General features: G+C 43.1%; 1 protein-coding gene across 1 annotated transcript in view; it reads left to right on the plus strand.

Moving 5' to 3' along the window:
- Positions 1-3533: 3533 nt before the first annotated feature.
- The window catches only part of LOC147455512 (phosphoglucan phosphatase LSF1, chloroplastic), a 37843-nt gene continuing 24176 nt past the window's right edge, over positions 3534-17200 (plus strand). The window contains exons 1-3 of the mRNA XM_086514275.1: positions 3534-4016; positions 16471-16577; positions 16691-17177. Coding sequence (XP_086370401.1) covers positions 3687-4016; positions 16471-16577; positions 16691-17177 — 924 coding nt within the window. The 5' untranslated portion in view covers positions 3534-3686. The remainder of the gene's footprint in view (positions 4017-16470; positions 16578-16690; positions 17178-17200) is intronic.

A 17200-nucleotide genomic window follows, 5' to 3' on the forward strand; every position in this document is an offset into this window, starting at 1 on the left:
CGGCTGCCCGCCTTAGCAGCTTGGCAACTACAGTCCACTATCAATTCGGGATTCCTTGTTCCAAACAGCATTTTCTGCAAGCAATTCATCCCACAGATGAAAGATTTGTCGCCATACATGGTGCCAACTTCATTATCATAAACAATGATATTGTTGCCATTCCACTGAAGACCAATGCTCCCGATGATCCATTACTACAGGAATGGCTCCAAGACAAGGTATTCCATGAGATGGACAATACTGCAATTGGGGCTAGATGTATGATTACAGAGAGTATTAACTTGGCTATAGGTGCCAAGAGCGGCTCCACCTATCGTACACTTTCTTATTCATACAACTGCATAGGTCAAATTGTTGCTATAGAAGTAATGTTGCTTTGCACTGGCGCCACCATGACAATACGAAGGACTAAGCACGCTACTAGGGCAATCAACTGCAAATGATTCCACAAAAGCACATTCCCTTTGTCACTCGCGTACGCAATCACTAGACATAAATCTCAAGGAGCGATGATATCAAAGAAATCCATCCTCATTATAAAACAAGATTTTGCCCCAGGATTGACATACTGTATACATCACGTTCTCTCGTGTGACAGAAAGATGCCATCTCAAAATACTGAACATTTCAACCCCAAGGATGTTCTGGCTGGTCGGTAAAACACTCTCCCAATGGTTAGACATTCCCCCCCTCATTTTCACAAACAAGTCCTCTACTTATTTGGTTCTTTCATCTCATTTGATGCATGAACTATACAATCAATTCTCTGATGACAGTTTTCTTGAATGCAGATTTTCTTCACAGCAAGTAATAACCTCCAACATCTCCTCATGGATATCGACCACGTAAAAATTCCTTGAATTAATCTATTTCGTAGCTATATTTTATGCCATTTAATATTTAGAAGACTCAACCATGCTATATCTCTATCATTCAGATATTTGATAGGTTCATCAATATCGCAGCTACCTCAAAAACAAAAAATAGCTCTTTTGTATACCCAACTTCAAATCAAATGCGACTAGCAAATATGGCTGGTAAGGCCCCGATTGCATTCATTGAAGGGATCCACACGTCTCAGCTACTCCACTCATACATCAATAAATGCAGCAATTGAAAGAAAGAATATAGAAATAGCGAGCTAAAGTTGGCAACAGGTACTTCGAACACTTCATATTCTTGTAATATAAACACTAAACATTAACAAATCTGGTTGCTCCTACAACCTCTATATTTTTTTGCAGGGTTACAAAAAGAGACACTGCTATCCTTGGGCATTGATTTTGACGAGTCAAACAAAATACTAGACACAGAAGCACAAGAAATATTGAACACAAAGACTGCTGGAATCACCACCTACGCAATCGAGATGCTTCACTACGATTACAAAATTGCCTTGATAAATTGGTAATCCTCGACAAGAATACAACAAGCCAGGCACTTTCAAACATGGCCAAAGATTTTGAAAACAAATTCAAAGGAAACGAGAGAGCAATCTTAATTGATGAGAAATTCACATGGCATTTTAATAGAGACCTTTTTGATGCCCGGTTTGGTGAGACAACCGATCCATTTTGAAAGCTTGAACCACTATATAGTGAGCATATGTACCCCTTTAAGAATATAATTATGTGATTAAATACTTACTAAACACACCACTGCAGTACAAGACAATGACAACGATACCAGCAACGAGATCCCCAACAATATAACAACTTCACAAGAGGAAGTAGTCCGTTCCGACGCTGCTCCAACTCTTAAAAGACAACGATAGACAAAGAGAGCTACATAGTATACTCTACTATATGCAAAATCAATAACCGTGTTTATATAGGCATGACATCCGATTTTGAAGCTAGAAAAAGGGCGCATGACAAATCCACCAAAACGGATGAAACATGATGTGTCGTCCTTTCCACCGTTTTCTCAAAACTTCAAGTTTCGTGTACTGCACAATACACACAATATGAGCACTGCTGTTGCACTACAAGCACAAGAAATAATTCCTCAAGATGCAACTTCCACCAAAGGATACAATAATTTGAAGGGACATCCTCCAAACTGTAAGAAATACTATTGTTTAAAACACCATAGAAAGATATAGCGTGCAATGAAATGCAATCTTTGTTCTAGGGTAATATCTCTCATTCAGGTCTTTCTTCTGTATTAAACTACTTCTCAAGAGTCTTTTTCTCTAATATTTGTGATAATCTTTAAGTTATGTTTCTCTATTATTTGTGAGACTTTTTAAGTTATGTTTTGTTTAACTTATGTTTTGTAATTTTTTCTACAACAACATCATTCAGCTTCCAAATTTTAAGGTTCAATAGCTACATGTACTGCAGCTCAACGATTGATCAAGATACTGGTCCGTCCACATTACCTAAATGTCTTGCAATAACAGAGAAATAGACAATTCATTCCAGCAACAACCAGCTACGCTACCACAATACCATTTATCGACAATTCTTCAAGCTCACCTTCTATAAACTTCCATGTCTAATACTTCTATAAAAAATCAACAAATAAGAAACAAACCATGTATCAACAACTTATATACTTTACAACAAACTTATACATGTATCAATGCTGCACCTTGCCTTCAACACAAATTAATAGTATTCCTTGCTATTGCTTTTCAATAACTTATACACTATACATATCAAAATTCATAACAACAAAACATCAGCAAATTCCTTGTCTTCCTCCAACCTCCCCTTTCTTCCTCCAGTTAGCTACTTTCACTATAACCCTTCAAGCTCCTTTAGAGCGCGCTGCAATGTGTTTCAATATCTCAAGACACCAAGAACAACTACCTCCTGCACTCTCCAACTTTATGCCTTGCTCTACCTCCTCCAAAGCTTGGCAATCAAGGCATACTAGTTCAAAAAAGGCTCCACATCATCTATTAAGAGGCACGATTTAATTTACAATGAGCTCAAACAAATTATTCAACCAATAAATCAAAAGCGACACCACATAAGAAAACAAGCTCTATGGCCCCGTCGCATGCTTCGGCTTAGGGAACTTGCTCTCAATCATCTTTGCTATTTGACTTTCGATGACACTTCACATAGGGAATTATTTTTTCTCATTGTATGTTGTGCGGCTAGATGGCAATTAAGTGTGCGCACAAGAAGATGTCAACGAGTATCCCACATTCGCAAAAAAACACAAGCAAGGTCACCTTGCAGACGAAGCATACCATATTGCGTGCTCGTCGGCATGAGAGAAGCGTAGAAGGCATGCGAGTGAAGATGGAGCAGCTCCGGCAAGGAAGAAAGTTCGAAGCAAAGGTAGGACGTGCTTTGCTTTTAGAAGAGAGAGTGCCTGCAAGAAATGGTGGGTGAAAGCAGAACAAAAACCACAGTTGAAGCAAAAGAGCGTCCTCGTTGTCCCACATACTTTCCGTCAAAAATAAAAAATGAAGTCTTCACACCCAAAATCTACCCTCTAAACCCAACAAGAATGGCAATTGCATGCATGTCCTCCGCATAAAAGCATGGCAAAACTTGATTGGCCGAAGCCCGCGGCCCTGTCTTAACGGCAGTGCGAGTAAATAGTGACACGTTTGTGGTACTGTTGGGCAATGGGGACTCCTTGTGAATTGATGGCGAAGTAGAAGCTAATATTCAGGTTCCGGAGGAGAGAAAATCGAGCTGTGAGATCGACGAAGCGGGTGGCTCATGGAGGGAATTGCAGGCAGCTTCCAGGCTCATTGTCCGCAGAAGGGCAACGTGAATCGTGGAATGTTGACAAGTTCTCAATGGCGCTCTCTTCCAAGCTCTATCAGTAGCTCTCATTGGGTCTGTGGTGGGCGGTTGAAATGGTGCAGCAGCTCCAGCTCAAGGCCACAGCGGCTGGGTGTGCACGCTCTTTCATCTGAGCAGACCCGGGTTGCCAATACCTACAACATGAATCTTAGCGAGTACATGCTCACCCTTGAAAAACCTCTGGGTATACGATTTGCGCAGACTCTGGATGGAAAAGTTTATGTCGAAGCACTTGCCAAGCATGTAAATCTCTTTTCCGTTGCTTTGGCTTTTTGTAAGATGTACAGGGAAGGTAAGTAATTGATTTGCAGTGTTAGAAATGCATGATGGTCTTGTTTTCATATAGTGTGAGGATGAATGAGCCGTTGATCGTTGTCAAACAACAATCAACTAGCTGCATTAAAGATATGGCAATGCCATATCTTTATAGCAGTAGTGTTATTCACAATGCAAGATGGTCAAGTTTTTATTATGCCTATGCAGATTTTGCGGACTTTGAGCATGGCGCTCAGATATGAGTGAAACACGGACAATGTTCAATCGCTAGAGCTTATAATGATCAAGTAATATAGGAAGCGGGTGTAATCTCACAGAGTGCGAGATCGTATTGCAGTGGAAAAATTGCAGAGTTATGCTTGCAATTGACCATGTACTTCAGTTGCACCAGGGTAGCCGGGTGCACTCTGCAAAAGCGTGCTAGAAGCAGGTCACACACTGTTGTGGTGCTAACTGTTGTCTTCAGCGAAAACTGAGATTATGGACATAGAATTCTTGGCCTTGTGTCTGTCATGAAGCAATTGTTTTGCATGCAAGTCATTTTTCTTGACAGCAAAAAAATATGGTTCTTGAACACTTCTAGGCTTGACCGCTGGAAAGAATTAATTTGGATACGCTTATTCAATCTTTAAACAAAGGGAGGTATGCTTTGTTGCCTCATGCTTATCGCTTGTTCTAGAACGTTAGTGAGGCCTTGAGGGATATAGCGCCTTCACAAGCAAAACACATAGGATATCTAACATGTCAAGCGTATGGTGTAAAATGGTACTGAGGCATTTTCTCCATGTCAAATTTGGTCCCAAGTCAGTACCCTTGTCCACTTCTTTGTAGCTTTTTTGACCTTCGGCATGAGGCATTTGAAGTGCGAAACTTGCTCCTTTCAAGGCTACAGAGGTTGTTGAAGTGTCTTAACTAGCTAGCACCTTTGCAACGTCCCAGCAAGAAGCAATTTTTGTCCCCTCTAGGTTGCATGAGTAGGGCTCCTTGGGAAATTAGAAGCCTTGTGTAGCCTTTCCAGTGTTGGAGAATATAGGGGGTCATTCTCTTTTGTACCTTGTTATAGTGCATAAGACTCTTCATTGTCTTTGAGGGAAAGAAGTCTTTGTGTAGTGTTTTGCTAGGCTATCCATGCTTTGGAGAAAAAAAGGATCTTTCCCTTTTGTATCTCATTGTAGTGCATAAGCTCTTGTTAGAGTGGAGAGGAAGGGAGAATGAGAACAGGAAAGAGAGAGAGTGTTGCTAAATGGACTATTTTCTTATTTTTCAAAGTAATTTCTATTTATTGAAACTAGGATATCTAAATGTGTACACTTGAACTATAAAGCTAGGAAGTGTAGATCTATTGGAATTATTAAAAGCCATGAGGAACAGACAACTTTGATGTGTCATGACGGGTGACATTAAGCATCGTGAAGGAGTTGTACCGTTAGTTTGGTGGGAGAGACTGAGAAGTGGATATTCTTGATACGTCACATGATGGGTGACGAGAACATCGAAAAGAAAATATTCCATTGGTTCGGCAAGAAATCTGAACTGGAAAAAGGATTATGCATAAAGACACAGCCACAAGAATAAAGATGGATTCTGAGAAGCTTTAAAAAAAAACTTGGAATATTTTTAAATGCTTTATGGGAAAAGCAGATGCTTTTCCGCGAGGGATCTGTGCTTACATTGCATCTGTGCCTGAGAACTGCATCCAGGAATGCCTTGGAAGTGTTGTGTAGCATCCGTTTTCTTTCACTGAATTTCATTGAGTTTTTAAACAGGTTCACATATTTTTAAGAATTGATCGGTTGTCCACTTAATAAGTTGACAGGCGATAATAAAAAAATAAAGCAAGGCTCTTAAAAATACACCAACACTGGTGTAAAAGTTGAAATAGCGTGCGATCTCTCTCCCTCCTCTCTCTAAACCTGGCGCCAGCCAATCTTCTCTCTCTTTAGGCTAACTCTGGCCGAAGTGCACCTAGGCACGTGCCCCCCTATTTTTGCCAGCCCTCAAGGCCTATATATAGGAAGCCAATGCCCTCCTCTTGGATCACAAACAACCAGCGCTGAAGTGAAGTAGAGACTCCGTCGCCGGAAAACTGGAAGTGTACGTGACTGCTTAGTGAAGGAAGGTTGCTTTTCGTGCTCATAGTGACAGGTGAATGGCGTTCATGAGCTTTTGCTAGTCTTTGCCACCGTGTTTGGATTTTGTAGGTACTCCGTATCGGAGAAGTGAGCGAAGAGGCTTCTGCCTACGCTCAAGGGATTCCGAAAACCGAATCGGCAGAGCTTCCGTGCTCTGAGTATAGGTCGAAAGGAAACTGAGAAGATAGTTTATTTATTTTCAGCTGCTTGATTATTTGTGTGCGCTTCGCTTTTGATAGTGGTATCAGAGTGCGGATGCCTCTCATTTTTTACAAAGGAGGATGATTTTGGGAAGGAATGGGAAGCACCATGAAGAGCCATGGAGAAACCGTTGAAGATGAACCTTAGCAAGTACGAGTTCAACTCGCGGAATTGTAGCAGCTTGAGTAGCAGCTCCTCAAGCTGTTGGCTATCCAAAAGGTTTTGGAAGGAATCAAGAACCGGTAAGGAACATATATGAATGGGCGTCAGGAAAATTTTGCCGGTGGTAACAACCCATAGGCAGAAAGAGGTGCTGAAGTGCACGAGGGATCTCCAGATCAAAACAAACGGCCTTTCAAGAGCAAGGGCCAGAAAAAATGAGAAGGGAATGGAGAGAGAGAGAGAGAGATTACTTCCATCGTCTGTGGGGCCACTCTCCCAAGAGAGAGAGACCGACTTCGAGAAGGACGAGACCCTTGCTTTTGAGCATGAGGGTAAGAACATTAAAATTTTTGCCGATATAGGGGATTGGCTATTCCCTATTGTAAACGAGCCATATTTCCATTAGAAAGGAAATAAAGACATGCATTTATGCTTGCTTGATTTTTGCATGGGAAAAGGATAAAACTGATGAGGGTTCGCTCTCTATTTTGAAAATTGAGTGTTTTCAATTTATTGAAAAGTATAAGTATTTTTTCACGGACACGCTTTCGGACAAGCTACCTCCGGGAACGTCTGGAAGATCACTGCATCATTGATCTCCCAAACCAACCCCCTTATAGGGTAAGTCTTTCTTAGCAAGAGGAAATTTTGAAGCAAGTCAATGTGTTTTTGGTAAAAGGTCTTGTTCAACCAAGTACTTTGCTCTACTGTTCTCCAGTTCATAGACTACCGATCTCTAAACAAGATCAATCAAGAATTGCTTTCCGATTCCTCGGATTGATGATATTCTAGATAAGTTATAGGGTGCAAGCATCTCTAGTTGTATTGACTTGAAGAGTGGGTATCATCAGATATGCATGGCCCCTGAGGATGTCCATAAGACTGCCTTTCGCACTACCTTTAGACTTCATGAATTTCGGGTAATGCCTTTCGGCTTGACCAATGCTCTTGCCACATTCAATCGAAATATAGATCGAATTTTCAGCCCACATCGAGCTTTTATAGGAGTGTTCTTTGATGACATACTCGTCTTTTCATAGACCGAGGAGGAACATCAAAAGCACTTGGACATAGTGTTTCAGGAATTGCGAAAGCATGAGTTGCATGTGAATGCAAAGAAAAGTGAGTTCTTTCTCACGAAGATACACTATCTTGGCCATATAGTCTCTCACAACCAAGTGAGTATGGATCCCGCCAAGATCCAAGTGGTACAAGATTGGTCAACTCCCACTACGGTACATGATGTACGTAGGCTTTTGGGATTGTGTTCCTATTATCATAGGTTTATCAGAGGCTTTGCTCAAATAGCAGGACCACTCCACTCCATGTCCATTAGACTGCCTTTCGCACTACCTTTAGACTTCATGAATTTCGGGTAATGCCTTTCGGCTTGACCAATGCTCTTGCCACATTCAATCGAAATATAGATCGAATTTTCAGCCCACATCGAGCTTTTATAGGAGTGTTCTTTGATGACATACTCGTCTTTTCAAAGACCGAGGAGGATCATCGGAAGCACTTGGGACATAGTGTTTCAGGAATTGCGAAAGCATGAGTTGCACGTGAATGCAAAGAAAAGTGAGTTCTTTCTCACGGAGATACACTATCTTGGCCATATAGTCTTTCACAACCAAGTGAGTATGGATCCCGCCAAGATCCAAGTGGTACAAGACTGGCCAACTCCCACTACGGTACATGATGTACATAGGCTTTTGGGATTGTGTTCCTATATCGGAGGTTTATCCGAGGCTTTGCTCAAGTAGCAGGACCACTCCATGACCTAACAAGGAAGAAGATCCCTTTCAAATGGGGATCGAGCCAAGAAGATGCCTTTGACAGGCTAAAGTATTTATTAAGTCATGGACCTATTTTGATAGTGCCAGACTTAAAGGAAATCATTTGAGGTTCAATGTGATGCTTCAGGGTGTTTTATTGGTGCAATGCTTAATCAAGAAGCCCATGTAGTGGCTTAGTATGGTACTTGGCAATGCTTTGGTTGACATGAATGTGCTTTGCACTCCATAGGTTAAGATGTATGCCAAATTGGGTGACCTTTTCAATATCCTTTAAGGCAATATGAATGGCCGTTTAGACGAATGCTAAAAATAAATAAAGTAAGACTAAATTTAAAGGCAAAGTGAAGCGTTAAAAAAGGGGGAGCTGCGATAAAAAAGCATGACGCTGGAGAGAGAGAGAGAGAGAGAGAGAGAGAGAGAGAGAGAGAGAGAGAGAGAGAGAGAGAGAGAGAGAGATGAGAAGGGATGAAATGTTATATTAATGTCTTTAAGAGGCCAAAGTGACCTATGAGACCAAAAAGTTATAATTGGTGAATCTGATACAGATACAATGGGCAGTAAAACAGATCACTGCAAAGGATGTGGCAAAATTTGTGTATGATGAAATATGTTGCAAGTTTGGGGTGCCATTAGAGCTACTTTCAGATAAGGGGCCAGGATTTAGAGCTAAACTGCTAGACTTCTTATGCACAAAGATGAAGATTAGGCACCAGCATACCACTCCTTATTACCCGCAGTGTAATGGCTTAAATGAAAGATTCAATGGTGAGTTGGTACAAATTCTTTCTAAAGTGAGAGAGCACCAAGGAAAGAATTGGGATTTGGAATTGCCTAGTGCATTATGGGCTTACCGTACTTCGGTGAAGACAGGTACAGAGTTTACTCCATTTCATTTGGTGTATGGAAAGGAAGCACTATTGCCTGTGGAGGTAGAGTTGCCTGCGGTCAAGATGTTAGAGAAGTTGCTTGGGCCGCCTAGTGATGCATTCAAAGAGAGGCTCTTGCAGTTACAAGAGGTTCAGTTGGATAGGATGAGCGCATTGGAGCATTATGGGCAGATGCAGGATAAGGCTTTGGCAAAGATAAATGAAAAGGTCAAAAGTAAGGGTATCAAGAAACATGACTTGGTTTTGCGCTACAACAGTAAGTTGGACAACACCTTCCAAAAGAAGTTTCAAATTAAGTGGGAAGGCCCTTTCAAGGTAGTGGAGTGTTTTCCAAATGGCACATATCATCTGGCTAATCTGGATGGTGTTCTACATAAGTCAAGGGTAAATGGATTGCGTCTTAAATTGTATCATGCTAGATTGATGATGGTGGAGCAAGATGAGCTGTCTGTGGATCAAGCAGTGTTGGTGAGGGATGAGGAGACCTTTGATGCGGCGAGTTTCATCTCTCTTTGCTGCTGCTGATCATGAATGATCTAGCAGGCTAGGGGATGGGCAAATTATGTCAGGAGTTTTTTGGAGCAAGGGATTGCGTATATGTACATATACATGCATGGTGCATCAAATAAAGAATTGCCCATTTTTCAGAGCCAGGTGGTTACGTGGGGCCCACATGTGTACAGGTAGGACAGGGTGTACATAGTGCATCGATTTTCACTATTAACAGTACCACTGTGTTTTTTCTACAATAAGGAGGAGTTGGTAGCGCGTAAAACTTCTCGAGGAAGCTATCCGCGGGCCGACGACATGAGGTAAGCAGGTGCGTCAGATGGCATCGAGTAGCGTCAGGAGGTTGAACGGGGTCAATACTTGCACGCGGAGAAGTATGGACACGACGTGGGTGTTTTCTTGTGATACTTATGCAAAAAGGTCATCATGAGGACCACTTTTTGGGGCCACTTCACGTGGTTGCGGGATGCATTATTGGAAAAACTGAGTGCCAGGTGTGCGGATGATGCAAAAAGGTGACAACTATGCACTGCGAGGTTAGTTTTTGGCCTGTTCGGGGTCCGTTTGAGGTCATCTAAAAGGCCACGGGTGCCCAACTAATAAAGCGAAGTGTGGGAACTGAAAAAAAAAGAGAGAAGACCAGAAAAAACGTGGAGAAGAGAGGAGGAACAGCCGCAACTGTGTTTTTGGGGTTTTTGGAGCCTGTTTTGGCCCTAAACGGCTCATCCGAGGTCGGATTTGAGCACTTTGACATTGTAGACTGGGGTTTTTGGGCGTTCTGGACGCAATGGCGCTGTCCATTTTGCCAAATTCCTCACAGATTTTCTGCTGTTTTTCTGTGTAATCTTCTCCGGTGAGTGAAGCCTCTGCTTAACTTTGTGGTTGTATCTGGTGTATTTCCTCAATACTGTGTAAACTATTTGCCCCATTGGTGTTGGGCTGAGCTTCATTGAGTCTAAACAACAGCAATTTGCCTCCTTTGAGCTGAATTGAGAGTGTGTGTGAGTGTGTATGTGTGAGTGTTGAGTGGGCAAGTGGGAAATCTCTCTCTTCTCACTCCGTCTGTGTGTTTCCTGTCTCGGCCAGGCTGGTTGTGTATGGCGAGTGGTGCCCCATAATGTGTGTGTGTATATCCCAAGAGTGTGTGTCGGGTCATTATAGAGGCGTTGTGTGTGTTTCCATCCTGCTCACAACGTATTAGGAGGAAAGTAACAAATAGCAATGTAGAGGTATCTGCCTGTCTGTGCCCTTAGCCTCACCCACATGTAACTTGCCTGCTCATCCTTACGCGCTATATATATATATATATATATATATATATATATATATATATATATATATAGCGCGTAAGGATGAGCAGGCAAGTTACATGTGGGTGATATATATATATATATATATATATATATATATAAATATATATATATATATATATGGATGGATGGATGGATGGATGAAAAGATAGATTAACGCCTTCAAAAGGCCAAAATGACCTATGAGACCAAGGTGTTACAACATAGTGAATCTGATACCATGTCTGGAATCAAAAAGAACTGAAACAAAAATACAACTACTACAAACCACAAATTGGGACTGTATGGATGTGCCTGCTAATACAAAAGGTGCCCAGTACACTGTGTAGTACAATGAGAGAAGGGGGGGGGGGGGGGGGGGGGGGGGGGAAGATAGATATGGTAGAGATCCATCCTCATCCGCACTCTGGGCGTCGAGAAAGTATGGCTCGAATCCTCTGCTGTAGTCTCCGTCTATACTGTGTAGCTCCTCTCCTCAATAGCGGTCGTCTAGATCTCCCTAGCTCCAATGCTCGATCTATGAGAATGTCAGTAGTGGTAGTATGAGTGCGGGCAGAGCTCTGCAATGGTGGCTGCTCCTCTGGCTTATCTTCTGGGTGTCCAATATCTAGTGTAAAGAAATCTGTAATCTGTCTTTGGGACAGTTGTTAGGTGCAACGGAATGAATGTTTGCGCTTTGCTCAAGATGAGTGCTCCGAACTGTGCTCAAGGTTCCTTTTGTTCTTATGGAAGGTAGAGATTTCCGTTCTTAGTGAGAGAATGCTATGATCACAAACAAAGTGAATGGACATTGTGCGTGCAAGTGCATGAGACTGAGAGATAGAGAGAGGAGAGAATACGACACCAGAGACGTTGTAAAACCCTCCTTCGAAGGCCCCACTCTCGTCGGCGAGAGTGGTCTACTATTGATTGCACAAACAGGTACGAACGGTATGCATGAGACTGATGCAAGTCTAGGCTATGTCGACGATGACGACGGGGATGACGACACCGTCTTAAGGGCTGAAATCTGCAATCTTTTGTCTGCTGTCCAAAAACGCTATGGGCTGAAATCTGCTACAGTCCCAAAACGCTGGTTTGGGGCTGATTCTGTAGGCCTTTGTCGCTGAAAATCTGCAGGTTTTAGGGCTGAAAACTGAGGTTCTTAAAGGTTGAAACTGTTGGTCTTTCCGGGCTGAATCTGCTACTCTTTAGGGCTGAATCTTGTTGGGATAAAAAACGCTAGGCATGGGGCTGTGGATGGCGATGGCAAGGGCTGAAAACGCTGATGTATTGTAGTTTTGCCGGCGATGGAACTTTGCAAAAACGCTAGGCTTGGGCTTGCTTGCGGTGAAGATCTGCTGATGCAAAAATGCGAAGGCAAGGGACTTGCTGGCGATGATGTAAATGCTGAAAACGCTAGGTGCTGAATCTTGCTTGGAGGGGAGAACCGCTAAGGTCTTGTTGGAGAAGTTGCCTACTGAGCTTGGCTCCTGTTGCCTCTTCTACCAAATAGTGCTAGCTCTAGTTTACTTATATACAAACTTGGCAAAATTGGCCTACCTACTTTTGTTGGAAAGGCACTTAAAACTAATAAGTGAAAACTGTCAAAAATAGGTACAATAGGCTAAATGCACTAGAAAATTCCCCTGACTGATTCTAATGGATTCCGACGGGAATGCTTATGATCATGCTGTGTGCAACCAGAGGATATGCATCTACACTAAGTTACTGGGCATGCACGGTCTACGGATAGACTCACAAAAGTGCCAAATCACTTCTAAATCTAGACTGACTGGATTGACCGAACCCTTGCTATGCTGTAGCTTGTCCATGGACACATAGGGTTGGATGTGTCACGTGACATCCCCTCCTTTTGAAAGTGAGGTACTGGTACCGAACTGTATGGCGTCGAGGGAGATCGCCAATAGCATCCAGAATCCTGGAAGGGACTCTTCGCCGACCCACTGTGATGTGTGGGTCATGCGGTACTTGAACTTCATAAAGGTCTGCAATGCCTTCGTTTTTGGGCCGCGCCGAAAGCGACACAAAGTCTTCTATGGCTCCTTCAATGCTTCAACTTCGTCTAGAGTCATGCTTCTTTCTTCTTCAAGGATCTCCATGGCTGAAAATTCCTGAAACCATTTCCAACACAAAACCATGAACATACCTATTCCATGTAAAGTGAGTGGAAAAAATCTTGTCTTCGCTAAAGATTGTGCATGCAATGTAGATGAACAAATAGACGGAGTGCCAAACCGTTCACCACACACACGCAAACAATGAGATCGAATCTTGTCTTGTTGATCTAAATCAATCAACTGTGGCAATTCACAACGGAAATGCCCATGCTTGGTGCTCATACTTTCTTGTGCTCTTTCTACAACTGTGTCATGCCAAGGAAGAGACATGGAATGTGACTTCCTTGAATGTATACTTTTCAGATTTTCATGAATAATCTGCATACATCCGTGCTCATCCATGAGTGAAACGTGCTCAACGTACAATATGTCATGCCTAGGCAAAGGGATCACATAAAGACGCTGACTAAAATACAGGAAACGATCACGAATGGAACACTCGTACAATGCGTGCGTATCAATCATGCGAACACATAATACTTCCTGTGAGGGTTCTTTGGACCTAGGCTCAAGAGCCAAGATCGGTTCTTCGTGAATGATCGAATCGTCCTGTGGGGGTTCTTTGGACCTCGACTCGAAAGCCAAGATCGGTGCTTCGTGATCGATCGAATCTACAACGAGGTTAGCTTCGCTAGAAAAAGCATCCACTAACACATCATCTTTGTGAACAATCACATCTTCTTTATGCAACTCCTCATGCTTGTGTGAAATCACATCTTGATCATGCAAATCATAATGCTCGTGAGAAATCACATCTTGATCATGCAAATCATGATGCTTGTCATTGTCATCCAAATCATCATGCTTCTTATAATCATGCAAATCTTGTGTGTCATGCTTGGGAGAAGAAGAGACTGAGAGAGTCTCCTTCTCATGAATCCGTTCAATCTTGTCTTGCATATTAGCAATGAGAGATGAAGAATGAACAATGTCCTCTCCATGAATGACAATGGGAGAATCACTTTTGGCATTGAGAGTGAAAGTGTTAGCCTTTCAATCAATGAGAGGGTTAGCATCACGAAACCATCGAATGCCCAAAATCATATCACATCCTGAGAGAGGAGAGACAACAAATCTTCTAGCAAAGGCAGCTTGTTGAATTGCAAACAACACATCAAGGCACTTCTCCGTGATGAGAGCGTCCATACCTTGAACAAAGCGAGAAACCTCGATAGGAGATCTCTGACTAACTTCTAGGCGGGCTCTCTCAACAAGAGAGGGACTGATCACATCATGCATATTACCTGGGTCAAACAATATGACAAAACGCTGCCCCGTCATATGACCATAACATTTAATGAGAGAATCATCAATGGGAGGGTCATGAGAAACTTGGGCCACACTCGTGTTATCATTAATTGCATTGACAGAGGAAGTGGGTTCTGTGGATTCTTTAGATTCATTCGATTCAAGCTTAGGACATGTTCTTTTTATGTGACCCTTAATGTGACAATGAAAACAACGACCTTGCTTAGAATAAGTGCTTTGCTCTTCCGACGTGATGTATCCTCCTACAATTCCTTGTGCTACCTTTTCATTTGAAGTAAGCTTAGGTTTAGCAATTGTGTTAGCCTTACCCTTGGATTCATTGGAAGAATTCTTTTCTGAGAGACTGTTGGAAGATTGGTTAGAAGAGTTACCATTCTTACCATTCTTATCGTTTTTACCGTTCTGAGGGTTCTGAGAAGTCTGCGAGGTACTTGTGTGAACAACAGCTAGTTGGGATAGCTAGATCACAAGAGATCCAGCATCGGTCGCTGGCGGATCTCATCAATCTCCTCCATGGTCAGTAGTCTGACAGGGCGTCGTGCATGTCGAGCCAAAATGATCCGAATCCTCTGATGCAGCCTTCGCCGATGTTGTAGTCCTCCGCAGTCGTGGGCGTCTTGATCTTCCCAGCTCAATCGCTCGGTCGATCAGGGTTCCTCTGGTGTGAAACGACGAGCTCTGCTGTGGTAGTAACTCCTCCGTGTGTCCAGTGGCAGCTCTAAAGAAATCTGTGATCTGTCTCTGGGACTGGCTAGCCTCTCCTCTCATCAGGCTCTCTCTGTGTCTGCGTAGCTCGAGCAAAAACAAACCCAAGCATCTCTGATCCTCGTACTGCATGACTCTGGAGAATGGTCCAAAGCCCTCTCTGAACAAGCAATGGAAGCGGCCTCGTATCTCGTAGTAGATGGGGCAGTGGCATGTGTAGTGCAACTCTGTCTCAGGCTCGATGTCACACAGGGGGCATGTCCTGGCCTCTGCTGGTACTCCGCTGTATCTCCCAGTCTCGATCCGCAGTTGGTGTGAAGATGTACGTATCTGGCCGATAGCACATCGTATCCCATGAGACAAGTGGGTGTCCATGTATCTGGGCTTCGTCACAAAACCATCAACCGTAAGCTGGAGGAGATGCTCTCTATAGAAAGCCATCTTCGTGCCTAGCTTCTGTGGTGGTTGTATCCATGTCCTCCTGGTGTCTAGCTGAGTCAAGTCTTGGCGGATGAGCCTGGTGATCTCGGACTGTGTAAGAGTCAGAGAGGGTGCATCCAGTGAGTACTGGAAGGGAGGCAATCTGTCTATGCTGAACCCATGCGCCTGAAAACATGATATCATCTCCCCGTACCAGCATGCTGTATCTCCTTGCATGGCTAACTGTCGAGAGGACTCAAGTGCAAGGCAGGCATATCTGTCTCTGGGAAGTTCCCACATGCGGTGTATGAAGGAGACCGATCTGGTGAGAGAGAGAGAGAGAGAGAGAGAGAGAGAGAGAGAGAGAGAGAGAGAGAGAGAGAGAGAATGAAATGAAATGTTATATTAACGTCTTCAAAAGGCCAAAGTGACCTATGAGACCAGAAAGTTACAATGCGGTGTATCTGATACAAAGTCAGATTAACAAAATAAATTAAACTAGGATAACAAAATATAAATACTGCGGGATCCTAAACTAAGCAGTACAATGTGAAGACAATATGGGAGGGGAGTAGAGATCCATCTTCATGTGCACTCTGGACGACGAAAGAGTATGGCTTGAATCCTTTGCCATAGCCTCCTTCGAAATTGTGTAGCTCCTCTCCTCCCTCGGGGTCGTCTAGATCTCCCTAGCTCCAATGCTCGGTCTATGAGAATGCCAGTAGTGTGGGTAGACCTCTCCACCGTCGCTGGTTGCTCCTCTGTCTGTTCTTCTGGGTGTACAGTAGCTAGAGAGAGAGAGAGAGAGAGAGAGAGAGAGAGAGAGAGAGAGAGAGAGAGAGAGAGAGAGAGAGAGAGAGAGAGCAGCAGCAGCAGCAGCAGCACATGAATGGGTTGCTTGTTTACTAGGGTAATGCAGAAAGTTCTCGAATGATCATGGTTGGTGATGTGCTCAAGAAGACTAGCGCTGTCTTTGGTGATGCTATGTGGGATGTTGAGGATTTCAGCAGGACCATGTATGCTTTGCTTCAAACTTGAAGTTACGAGTAATTTGTACTTATGTTCCAGCAAGCTTTGTGCTCATTCTTTCATTGAGAATCTTTATTAAGTACTATCTTCTCTTAAATAGGCATGCAATAAAGAAGCGTAGTGGTTCTGTCAGCTTGGTCCTTGAACGTCCTGCCACTCCAGCACGTATACATCCACTTCTAGGCAAGGGTGGACCTTCCTTCAACTGTGGTAGGGTTGGTCTTGTCACATGGAACGGGGAGAATGTGGCTATAGACCCAGAATTATTTGGAACTGATGTAAAACATGAAGGAAAGAGCGGCTTTTTGATGTTTTCATCGCGGTTTCTAAGATCAAGGGGTTTCAAGGCCCTTGTGAAATGGAAGATTGTGCAGAATTATATGAATGGACCAATGGAGGGTTCGAAAAATGGCTATGGTGGGAAGCTTCCAACCTATGAAGTTGTAAATTACTTCAGTGACGAAGAGACAGATGGTGAGGTGGAGTGGACACACGGCAACTTCTCTTTGGAGGACTATACATCGGCGTTGAAAAGATCTGAAAAGGATTTGTCGTACAATCACTCCCTTGGAATGCAAGTGACCAAGGTGAAGCTTGGCTTGTGGTAAAT

The sequence above is a fragment of the Adiantum capillus-veneris genome, chromosome 6 (assembly GCF_014529385.1).
Source record: "Adiantum capillus-veneris isolate H3 chromosome 6, ASM1452938v2, whole genome shotgun sequence".
NCBI lineage: Eukaryota > Viridiplantae > Streptophyta > Polypodiopsida > Polypodiales > Pteridaceae > Adiantum > Adiantum capillus-veneris.